Source organism: Octopus bimaculoides, chromosome 14 (genome assembly GCF_046866305.1).
Source record: "Octopus bimaculoides isolate indiv1 chromosome 14, ASM4686630v1, whole genome shotgun sequence".
NCBI classification, from domain to species: Eukaryota; Metazoa; Mollusca; class Cephalopoda; order Octopoda; family Octopodidae; genus Octopus; species Octopus bimaculoides.
In genome coordinates this window covers 17912135-17925557 of record NC_142941.1, presented here as the reverse complement: position 1 = coordinate 17925557, position 13423 = coordinate 17912135, and the positions used below count along the sequence as shown (strand labels likewise).

At 34.7% G+C, this 13423-nt stretch overlaps 1 protein-coding gene across 3 annotated transcripts in view; it reads right to left on the bottom strand.

Annotated features, from left to right (window-relative positions):
* The window catches only part of LOC106883631 (exocyst complex component 6B), a 125674-nt gene that overhangs the window by 57078 nt on the left and 55173 nt on the right, over positions 1-13423 (bottom strand). For all 3 annotated transcript variants that reach the window (XM_052972708.2, XM_052972707.2, XM_052972710.2), the window contains exon 2: positions 10819-10984. In XM_052972708.2, the coding sequence (XP_052828668.1) occupies positions 10819-10984 (166 nt within the window). The remainder of the gene's footprint in view (positions 1-10818; positions 10985-13423) is intronic.

The window sequence follows — 13423 nt, the reverse complement described above, 5'->3', positions numbered from 1 at the left end:
ACATATATATATATATATATATGCATATATATATATATATATATATGCATATATATATATATATATGCATATATATATATATATATATGCATATATATATATATATATGCATATATATATATATATATATGCATATATATATATATATATGCATATATATATATATATATATATATATGCATATATATATATATATATATGCATATATATATATATATATGCATATATATATATATATATATGCATATATATATATATATATGCATATATATATATATATATGCATATATATATATATATATATATATATATATATATATATATATATATATATATATATATATATATATATATATATATATATATATATAATTTTATTTAAAAGAGTTCCAACTGGTGTCTGTTTTTGATGTTTTTTATTTATATTCTTGTAAAATTTATGTGGGATATAGAATATGGAATATATAATATATAATATAAAAAAAGATGGATGGTACAATGAAATGAAGTATTGAATGTCTTATTGAATATATGAATATTGAGTGTTCAATATAAAGGATTAAATATATAAAGGCGAATACATATTTTCTATACCTTGTGGTATTTCATCATGGCCGGTATGACAGACTGTAACAGTCTGTCATACCGGGCATGATGAAATACCACAAGGTATAGAAAATACGTATTCACCTATGAAATACCACAAGGTATAGAAAATACGTATTCGCCTTTATATATTTAATCCTTTATATTGAACACTCAATATTTCATATATTCAATAAGACATATTTCATATATTCAATAAGACATTCAATACTTCATTTCATTGTACCATCCATCTTTTTTTATATTATATATTCCATATTCTATATCCCACATAAATTTTACAAGAATATAAATAAAAAACATAAAAAACAGACAGAGTTGGAACTCTTTTAAATAAAATAATATATTCCTCTATACACGATCATACAAAACTCCTTTTTTTTGTATTTATTTTTACTCATATATATATATATATATATATATATATATATATATATATATATATGCATATATATACATATATACATATATATATATACACACACACACACACATATATATACACACACATATATATATATATATACATACACTCACACCCACACACACACACATGTAATTATAATGGTAAAAATCAAGTGGTGCTTATTTAATGACGGGTCTGGAGCTACATGTCAGTAATAGCATTATCAAGTTTCATAGCCTATTAATTAAGGATTAATGTCTCAAACCTGTAATCATAGAGTGATTGATATGAAAGTTGATTAAAAGGTGAGTAAATTATATACAGAAGAGTGTCAGCTTAGTCTATCTAGCATATGGTAGAGAACATACTGAATTCTGATTAGCTAATTGTAAGCAGCATTGTGGGAGGGTAAATTCAGACTCATAAAAAGTAACTGACTACTTAAGACCTTCAACTCTGAAACATACTTTAGGGTTGGAACTAACAATGAAGCTTCTGAGAATTCATTTCCATCTTTGTTGTTGTGTATAGCCTTAACCCTTTTAGCATGAAGATTAGTCTGTCAATTGTAATGTTTATTTATTCACATTGTTTTGGATTAATCATGCATTATCTCATAGCTTTGAGATTTTGGTGATATGGTTGTTTAGTTTTAGAATTTCATTGTAAGGTAAGGTATGAGAGGCCATAGCAGGCTAGTTTGAACATAAAACAAGCAGAATATTTTGGCCAGCAATAGCCAGTTTAAATGCGAAAGGGTTACTCTGCTATGTTTAGGGCAGAACAATGGCACACAGAGAGTCAGCTGATCAGCCAGGTGTGACCAACAGAATAACTGTTCCTTGATATGTCATACTTCTGTCCACCAGAGTGGCTTTGGGTAAAAGAAAATACAGGAGGATCAGTTAATTATGATTTTATTCAACATATTCCCTTCTCAGATTCGCTCACTCATTGCAGTGGTCCTTCAGTTTTTCTAAGCCCTGTAAAAAAACTTGGAAGGTTGGGCCCCCAACCTTTCACAATGCCCTTAAAGCCAGGAACTTTTCAGCAAAGGTAGGTGTGCTATGAATGCTGTTGGTGGTTTAACACCTAGTGTGTGTGTGTGTGTGTGTGTGTGTGTGTGTGTGTGTGTGTGTGTGTGTGTGTGTGTTAGTTGTAGTTTACCCATAACCCTAGGTCAATTTTCAGTGTGTAGATCTCTAATCAAAAGCTGTGATCATTTCATTTGTCAGAGGTATGTATGACTACATTATGTAATGTATAATTTTCTATTATTAAGACAGCAATGTGTAATCTGAGGGAGATTTGCCTACTATTTCTAGCAGATAAAATGACATGAAAAACTCCCTATTTAGTTCATAGTATATTTATGTTACTGAGAGTGGTGGCTGGTTGAATTTGATGTTGCTCAACATAGTGTGTAGCTCAAAGATCAGGGACTCTCTGCAGGTTGAGATGTTAATTCTTTGCATTGAGAAGTCACAGCTCTGGTATTATGGGCATGTGATTAGAATGTCACAGGAAGGGACCATAAGAGGGATGGTGGGATAATATCCCTAGTCTCAGTTGGTTGCAGTTGGGAATGCAGCTGGAAAGAGTAATGATGATTGCTTCTGATAGAAACTTATGGAGAAGGTGCCAGAGGATGCCACTTCCACACTGCTCCTAGGAATAGTGGATAAAGGTGGCTAGCTAATGGTACTGGTTCAGAAGGGAGACAGTGTATTCAGAAGATGCCACCACACTGATTATAACTAGCATACACAAGACAAATCATAAGGTGAGTAAGCGTGTCTATGTGCACATGGGTGGCACAGTGGTTGAGGTGTTGGGCTGAGATCGTAAGGTTGTGGGTTTGATTCTCGAAGCACTTCATTTCATGTTATTTCAGTCAACTTAGCTGAAAATGAGTGCAAGTGATAAAGAGGTAAGGGAGTTACCCAGCAACAGTCTGGCATCTTATTCAGAGTGAGTCTGGTACTCTCAGTCACTTATATGCCACTGAAACCAAGAAAAGGTCCAGTCTAATGGGCCTGTAGGTTCAAGACAGACATTAGATATTTTACTTATATACATCATAATCATGATCAGTATTGTTTTCACTTTCAATTTTACAGGCTCACATGGGTTGTATAGTTTGGTGAGGTAGATTTTCTATGGCTGAATGCACTTCTGTTCACTGACCCTCACCTGTTTCCAAATAAGGCAATATTTCCCCACTTACATGATGGTGACATTCATTTACAACTATCACATAAAGTCAAAGCAAGGAACAGTAACACACACACACACACACACATAAACATCAGACATGACAGGCTTCTTGCAGTTTCTGTCTACTAAACTCACAAGGTTTAGATCAGCCAGGTATTATAGTAGAAGACATATGCTCAAGGTGCTGTGCAGTGAGATTGAACCTGAAATCACGTGGTTGCAAAGTTAACTTTTTGACCACCTAGCCATGCCTGCAGCTCTCTCTCTCTCTCTCTCTAATACATAGACAAACACTTATATATATATGTATATATATATATATATATATATATATATATATATACCAGGTGATATAGAATCACACTCAACGGAGGTGTCTGTCAATGCATATCAAACGTATATATCTTTAAACAACAGCAAATGCTGCAAAGTAGCCGTAGCAACACCAGGAACTTCTGTCAGTGTAAACAAGGTCACAGAACTTGTCAGCCAGTCAGCTCACTATTGATCTCTTTCTCTCTGTCTCTGTCTGTCTGTCTCTCTCCCCCTCTCAATCACTCCTGAAAGCGTTCTTGCTATGGTGTCTGCAGCATGGATGCTTGCTAAGAAGAGCCACCATGGCAATGTAAACATCAGCCATCACTAATACCACATGCTATTATTCAACTGGGCATCTGCATTGGTGCAGTGGTAAGAGTAATGGAATTAGGACCTGCCAATAATGAGTTCAAGTCCCCTGATTTGATGGCTTCAATCTCATCAAGGGTTATTTACTCTGACAGAGTAATGGAGGAAAGCATTAAAATATCATATCAGCATCTTGAGTGTCAAGCAGATTGGTTATAACGGTATGGAAGTCCTTCAAGGAAAATTCGAAAGAAGTGAACTCACTGATAATAGGATTACAATTTAGATTAGTTATATCTTGTTGTTGTTGTTGTTGTCTAGCCCTAAGATCTTCCCTGAATAGGCAAATTGATAACCAAAGATATTTCAGTCATAATCAACTTGTCTGTTTTGGGGTAACTTAAACTACATTATTTGGATACCACTTCTAGCACGTTGAGCAATAGTGTAGGATTATTTTTAGTAACCATTAGGCTTACAGTTGGTTATATGGAATAATATTTCCATCTCCAACCAGATAAAATACATTACAGAGAAGAGTAGCACATTAACAACAGGACTTGCTGCTAGAGAACTTGAGTTATTACATCTAGCAGCTGTGCTCTTGAAAAGATTAACATGGGTTAACTAATACATGTCCAATTGGCACTAGAAATACTGGTTTCTGTTATCAAAGTTAAGCAATGTTAAGCTGGGAAGCACTTTGAAAAGTCATATATGTATTAACAATGTCATTTGAAAACATCAAGAAATACTTAAATTTGCATCAATAACACAAAATTGAGAAGGAAAATAAGCACTACCAGCAAATCAAAAATTTCTATTTCAAATTTTACTGAAGTATGCCAGTCTGCAAATACCATACTTTATAATCATTTCAAGCTAAAATGTTGATTTCATTGAATAACATCCATAAGACATGGCTATGTGGTTAAGAAACTTGGTTTCCAATGATGTGGTCTTAGGTTCAGTCCCATTGTGCAGCACCTTGGGTATGTATCTTCTAATGCAGTCTCAGGCTGACCAAAGCCATGTGAGTGGATTTAGTAGACAGAAATGGAAAGAAGCCTGTCGTATGTGTGTGTGTGTGTGTGTGTGTGTGTGTGTAGGTGGGTGGGTGTTAGTGTTTGCGTGTGCTCTTGTCTTGACGTCACATAATGATAGTAAACAAGCATCACAATCAAAAGAGCAATGTTATCCATTCCCTGTTTTCCATGAAAAACATGCTGCCAGGCCTTGGGAAATACTACCTTGCTTGGAAACAGGTAGGGGTTAGAGATAGGAAGAGTATCCAGGTGTAGAAAATTTGCCTCAACAAATTCCATATGATCATGCAAGCATATAAAAATAGATGTTAAATGATGATGGTGGAAGATTAGCAGTCCTAACAGTACCAGGATCTGATAGAATTTTTATTCCGCATCCCACTGACTAATCAACATGCCTGCAATCTCATGTGACTCACACTGTGTTAGTATATTAAGGTGTATGTGTCATCATCACCCCTCCGCCCTACTGCAAGCTGTACAACTAGCAATGAATTTTTACCCCAACAAACATACTCATGCAATCACTCTCACACTTTCTCTCACTCTCTATCTGATGTTGCGAGTTATACGAGGGATTCATAAACATAGCTCCCTTTCAACTTTCATGGAAACATTGAGTCATGGCTATGCCCACCCCATACTTTTTATTCACGGGATAACATGGAAACTACACTTACTGTTATTAGAAGTAAATTCATGCAAGAGACAATCCTGAATTTTATAGCTTGATGCTATATAAACTTGGGACAAAATACAAACAGCATTGAGAATTTCCTTTTGTTGAAAATGTGTCTAAATTTAACAAGGCTCTTCAGGTAACATACCATGATATTAATGGTAAGGTTGACAAAAATTTTAAGGTGTTAGGTATTACTGGCTCAGGTGTAACTCAAGGTTGATTAATTCTCCTAAATTCTGTCATTTTATCAACAACCTTCAAACACCCACTACAAATCTCCTTTGTACTAACACCATTCATACTTATTCTCTTTTTTTCTCAATCTGTTCACCATGGGTGAACAGATTGATGTGAACCAAGTAGCATACCTTTAGTCAGTTTTAACCTTGTAGAACCTTGTAGAAAAATAGCAACCAAATCTTCCTCAAATTACACCCTACCATCAAATAAGGATTCATAGAATTCTACAGTCCCTGGCTGCATATAAAAGATGAGATAATCATAGCTGGAATGCCTTTACATACACGAGTCCATTCAGTCAGATCTGACTTGGGTCTAAACCATTGGTTCTCAACAATTTGTTGCCTGTGGGATCCTTTGATTCTTATTTTATTCTACTGGATCCCCATATTGACTTGAAGTTTTAAAAAATCTCATATTTTTATAATGAAATATTAAGAATTGTGTAAAGGCGCAGGAGTGGCTGTGCGGTAAGTAGCTTGCTTACCAACCACATGGTTCCGGGTTCATTCCCACTGTGTGGCACCTTGGGCAAATGTCTTCTACTATAGCCTTGGGCCGACCAAAGCCTTGTGAGTGGATTTGGTAGACGGAAACTGAAAGAAGCCTGAAGTATATATATATATATATATATATATATATATATATATATATATATGTGTGTGTGTGTGTGTGTATGTGTTTGGGTTTGTCCCCCCAACATCGCTTGACAACCAATGGTGGTGTGTTTACATCCCTGTAACTTAGCAGTTCGGCAAAAGTGACCGATAGAATAAGTACTAGGCATCCAAAGAATAAGTCCTGGGGTCGATTTTCTCGACTAATGGCGGTGCTCCAGCATGGCCGCAGTCAAATGAGTGAAACAAGTAAAAGAATATTTTGTGTATTGTAGAAGTATAACTGATTCATTGCACATAATTTTTAACAGCTTAATCTTATATGGACCCCCAAGGGTCATATGGACTTCAGTTGAGAACCACTAGTCTAAACAACAACAGCAGCAGAGAGACATGGCACTGAAATGGTAATGGTGGTGATGTTGGTGAAGGCAAAGATGACTTCAGCCATTTATCCACGTCTAGATAAGGTTATATAGTTTCTGCATTGAAGACTAAACAACCCAGCCTCATTCAAAATCACCAACATGCAGATAAAATATATTTCAAGAAAACAAACACACCAAGTTACACCTTCACATTTTGGAGGAGTAAGATGGTTTTATTTGTTGTTGTTTCTGTGACTTTTCATGGTTGACCAAAACATAATTCACAAAGGAAGACTCGAAGTTAGATACTTAGACATGATTAAAAACTGAGGTCACAGGACAAATGACTAAAGTCAAAGACACTTGTAATATTTTTCCATCCATTATGTTCTGAGTACAATTCTTGTCTGGATTAGCTTTGCTGTTCGTCTTTCTATGTACCAATGATATATTGAACTATAGAGAAATAAAAAATGTTCTGTGGCAAGCTAAATGAAATCGATATACAGAAGAATTAGGTTAGTGAGATGGTTGAGAAAACAGGGAAATTGGAAGGGTGAGGATATGTGGCAGAAGGAGCTGTGTCCATGATCTTTGAAGCCCTCTGAGACTGATGGAATTGACACAATGATAGATAGCAAAAAGCAAAGCCACTGAACTTTACTAATATTGATAATTAATCAGAGGACAGTTTTGTGAGCTGAAATCACATCATCAGACCAGCATTCAAGTTATGATTGGCCTGTTTTCTTTTCCATTATATCATATTCAGGTCTACTTTATTCAGTATATGAATCAAATTTTAAGATATAGTAGTATAACATTCATAGATTTTGTTGTTTCTGGGGTGAGTCATTTTCTTATTGTGCCTTAAAATTTAACACACTCACCGGTAAAATTTTACCGGTGAGTGTGTTAAATTTTAAGGCACATTAAGAAAATGACTCGCCCCAGACACAACAGAATAGGCTTCAACACACAAAATCACATAAAAAATCTTGCAAACCAAATCCAAAAACGAAATATTCATAGATTTAGTTGCTAATTAAAATGAGCTGAGTGACTGTGTAAAGACTCCTTCGATGTTGGGGTGATGAAGAAGTCATTATACAGACTAATGTTATTGTTTAGACCCAAGTCACATCTGACTGAGAGGACCTATGTATGTAAAAGCATTCCAGCAGTGGTTATCTTATCTTTCATATGTAATTAAAATATTTTTAGAACTATATAATTCAATGAGTCCTTACCTGATGGTAGGGTGTAATTTGAGGGAGATTTGGCTGCTATTTCTACCAGGACTTATTTTTTAAGTCTAGTACTTATTCTATTGGTCTCTTTTGCCAAACTGCTAAGGTACAGAAATGTAAACACACCAGTACTGGTTGTCAAGCAATGATCGATCGATTGATTGACCGACCAACCGACCGACCCATCCATCCATCCATCCAGACAGACAGACAGACACACACACACACACGACAGGCTTCTTTCAGTTTCCATCTACGAAATCTACTCGCAAGGCTTTAGCCAGCCTGAGACTTTAATAGAAGACACTTGCTCAAGGTGCCACACAAGGGGACTGACTAAAGGTGTGCTACTCAGTTCACATCAATCTGTTCACTCATCATGATAATGCGTGGGTGATGATGTGCAATAGAAGTTTTCCTCATACCCCTTTATCTTACGTTCCTGGGTGGAGACATGATTGAATTACCTCATCTCAAATCTTTATCAATCTATCTTTCTAGTGTTTATGTTTACATTGCCATAGCACCTTTACTCATACAGTATTTAGTTCTCTCCCTTCCTCCCATCAGCATGCTTCATCTATTCCCGTTAAAATGTCCATACCAGCATAAGCCATCTATCTCTTTCCTCTTTCGATACCCTGCAAAATATACACCCAGCAACTTTCTCGACAATACTTTTGCACTGAGGTTTATTAAAAGATTTTAAGTTCATTCAGTTTTGCTTTCTTTTTTTTTTTTTTTTTTTTTTGGTTTCCTTCAATTAAATTCACGAGAAAAGCAGCAGAACAGTGGCAGCAGCAATAACAACGACAGAAACAATGACAGCAACATCTTCCACTACCTTGTCTAGAAATATCCGAGGGAGAGAGAAAGGAAGAGAGAGAGAGAGAGAGAAAGAGAGAGAGAGAAAGAGAGAGAGAGAGAGAGAGAGAGAGAGGGCTGTAGGTTGTTGCTTTTTTAATTTTATATATTCGTTTTTTTTTTTGTTTTTGTTTTTTGCAAGAACACTGGTATTTAGATGAGAAACACAGAGGAAATGTCAGAAATTAAGGCAACATGTCATTACTAGTCATTTACTTCCTTATTGCTCTTAATGAACAAAATAAATAAATAACTACAATATGGCCGCAACCAGTTGATCTTCTTTAAGTACAGCAACATTTGGACTAACACCAGAACTAATTAGTGAGGGAAATTTTGTGTTGGAAAGTATACAGTTCAGAGTTTTAATAGCAATTAACTGCTGGAATCACTAAATTTTGACAATGAAGCTACAAGCAATTTGGCCAACTCGTTTATTAGTAAATACTGCTATTTAACCAGGCTTAGTTAGATTTACCGCATAACTGGGTTAGGTTTACCATGTGACCAGGCTAAGTTTACTGCTTAACCATGCAAGGAATACAGTGTAACCAGATTAAGTTAATCACTCAACCAGTCTAAAAAAAACCGTGTAACTAACTTGGTTTATCCAGACTATCTTTTACCATTTATCTTTTACTTGTTTCAGTCATTAGACTGTAGCCATGCCGGGGCATCACCTTGGAGAATTTTTTAGTTGAATGAATCGACCCCAGGATTTAATTTTTAAGACTGGTACTTATTCTACTGGTCTCTTTTGCCAAACCGCTATGTTACGGGGATGTAAACATACCAATACTGGTTGTCAAACAGTGGTAGGGGAAAAACACGCATACATATATATATATACATATATATATATATATATATATATATATATATATATATATATATATATATATATATATATATACAACAGGCTTCTTTTAGTTTTCACCTATGAAATTTATTCACAAGGCTTTGGTCAGCCTGAGGCTATAATAGAAGACACTTGCCCAAGGTGCCACACAGTAGGACTGAACCTGGAACCATGCAGTTGAGAAGCAAGCTTCTTACCACACAGCCATGCCTGCATCTACTATGTTTACCATTTAAGCCAATTAAAATTGTTATTTAAACATTAACCCTTTAACTGTGAAATTAAACTTCACAGTTATTCCACTAATGATGTTAAATATCTACCAAAATATAGAATTGGTATTTTCTGCGAGTCATGTTGCTTCAATAGACTTAACATACCTCAACAAAAAATAATTTCAAACATGACATTCCTCAATAAAAGATAGTTTGGTATGTAAAACTGCCTTCTGCAGCAAAGGGTAAAGTAATTTTGAGTGGATATATCTGATTTCTGCAGTAAAAGGGTTAAACTTTACTATTTAATGGAAGAAATAATGATATTGGGTATATATACAGCATATATCAGATACTATAACAATGATAACTGAGCTCTTTTCCAAAACTATTAGGCTATCTGTCTTAGTCAGTTTAAGTGCAAATAATATTTACATGGGAGAGGTGGGGGGGGAACCCACTTTGTACAACAATTTGAGTGAATGTTTGAATTTGTAAAACCATACAACTGAAGCAATGTAAGGAGAAATGAATATAAAAAAGAAATGTCTGATATAAAGTTGAGTTCTATGTTTTCAGTTATATTATTAATCAGTTATGAGAGAGAGAGAGAGAGAGAGAGAGAGAGTGAAAGAGAGTGAAAGAGAGAGAGAGAGAGAGATCCAATGGAAGGATAGGAGAGATAGAGAGAGAGTAACAGACGATCCATGCTGCCTTTATCTGTAACAAACACTGCTGAATTATTATCTTGCAGTGTATAGAGACTGTTATCTTAAGCTAGGCAACACGATAAGTCTTCCTATGGAACATCTTTTTCTTACCTTGAGCTTTGCAGCATCATTGCTAACTTGTAATAGTTCCCGTACAGAATCAATGAAACCTTGGTAGTGGTGGTTACACATTCGTTCAATTTCTTTGTCATGATTCTTGATGCGACTGTCAAGTCTTTCCATAAACTTATCCAAATCATCGCCATCATACACAGCTCTGTAATGATTAAAAAAATAAATGTGTCAACATACAATTTTAATAATGATTTTATTTTAACAAGGTGTAATAAATTGCATCAAATTCAGTATATTACTGATACTTAATTTAAATTTACCAAGCCTAGAGGGATGTGGAGGTATGTGGCTTAGTGGTTAGGGTGTTAGATTCATGATTGTAAGATTCTGGTTTCAATTCCTGGACCAGGCAACACTTTGTGTTCTTGAGCAAAGCACTTCATTTCACATTGCTCCAGTCCACTCAGCTGGCAAAAATTAGTAATCTTGTGACAGACTGGCGTCCCATCTAGGTGAGGTATATATATGCCATGGAAACCAGGAAACTGGCCCTTATGAGTCAGTATGACTCAAGAAGGTAACTTTACCATTACCTATTTAGAGGGATGAAAACAGAGTCAGCCTTACTAAGTTATCTACAGTCAAAATGAATAACTCATTTGTCATACATATAAAGGTTGAAAGCTTTAACCCTTGTGTGACCATATGTTTAATGAATACTTATGTATTCCAATTAAACTTAGAAATGATATAAACACCAAGTTCTTACATAAAACTGATTAAAAACTTTAATACAAATTTTTTATAAACTGTAAAATGTTTTTTTTTCAATAGGTCTAGCAAGGTGGTGACAGAAAGTTTAAAGAATTTCCAAACATAGAAGTAGTTAAAATAAATAAATATAAATTGATGTTAAAGACAATGTCAAAAATAAATTCTTAAAATTGTCAAAAACGAATGAGTAAAAATATAAACAATAACTTGTTAGTCCTATACTGTTTCATCACCACTTAAAAAGCACGACATCAAAACAACAGTACAGTTTAAGCTTTAGCTATAAATCATGACCAATAGTTTTAACTTTTTAGTATTCATATACTCAATGAAATGTAACATTTATTCACAATGTTTTAAATTACTCGGTGCATTATCTTGTAGCTTCAAAATTTTGATGATGCGATTGTTTATTTTTAGAATGACATTGTAAGGTAGATGTGAAAGGTCACATCTGGCCAATTTGAATGTAAGACAGGTAGAATATTTGAGTCAGATATAGCCAGTTTAAATGCTAAAAAGGTTAAAGGTAACAGTAAGGGAAATATTTGTCTTAATCTTAATCAAAATAACATTATGAAAGATTAAATCTGGTTCTCTCCTCTCAAAAATAATAATTTTTTTTCTAATACAAGCACAAAACCTGAAATTTAGTGGGTAGCTTGTTAGTTAATACTATCAACCCAAGTGCTTGACTGGCACTAATTTTATCAACCCTGAAAAGATGAAAGGCAAAGTTGACCTTGATAGCATTTGAACTCAGAATGTAAAGCCAGAGTAAAAGCTGCTAAGCAGTTTGTCTGTTGCACTAACAATTCTGCCATCTCACTAACTTAATGACAACAACAACATTTGCCACAAGGGCAGCAATTTTGTGGGAAGGGATGAGTCAATTACATCAACCCCAGTACTTAACTGGTACTTAAATTTGTCAACCCTGAAAGGATGAAATACTAAGTCGACCTTGATGGAATTTGAATTAAGAACATAGCAACGGGCAAAATACTGCTAAGCATTTCGTCCAGCATGCTAATAATGATAATAATAATAATGGAATGAGCCAATCTAACATCAACATCAACTTTTGTAAGAGGTAAGCTCAAGACAGCTTCCATTAAATTAGATACCAACACTACAATCAAGGAGCTTGACCCACAAGAAAGCTATGAATACCTGGGGATAAACGAAGGAGATGGTATACAACATGATACTATGTAGGAAAAAATAAGAAAGGAGTATTACAGGAGAGTAAGTTGCATACTAAAAGCAACTCAACTCCAAAAATCTCATTGAAGCCATTATCACCCTGGCACTTCCAGTAGTCCAATACAGTTTTATTGGTTGTATATTGATGAATCCTTGTTGGTTGTGTGGTTAAGAAGCTTAATCCGCAGTCACCTGGTTTCAAATTTAGTTCTACTGAGTGGCATCTTAGGTAAGTGTCTTCTACTATACATCTGGGCAGACCAATGCCTTATGGGTGAATCTGGTAGATGGAAACAGTATGGAAGCCTGTCACATTATATATGTGTGTGTGTCTTTGTGCTTGCTCCCCATAGAAATTTTAGCTCCAAAATGTTGTTTTGATAAAGTTTTTACGTAGTTTAGAATTTCACTTTACAACTCATACTGAAGTAAAGTTATTAGTTACAAACAGTATAATTACTTTATGGATATGGCAGATGTATGTATGTCATGTGTATGTATGGGTTTTATATGAGAAATTGTTACAATTTAACAAACAAATTATGGACAACATTAAAAGTATGGTGACTGAAGTGTGTTAAGTATTTGAAACCCTTAACAGGCCATGAGATCAGACAGCAATAAAAGAATTGCTTGTTCTACATCTAGATGAAAATAGATC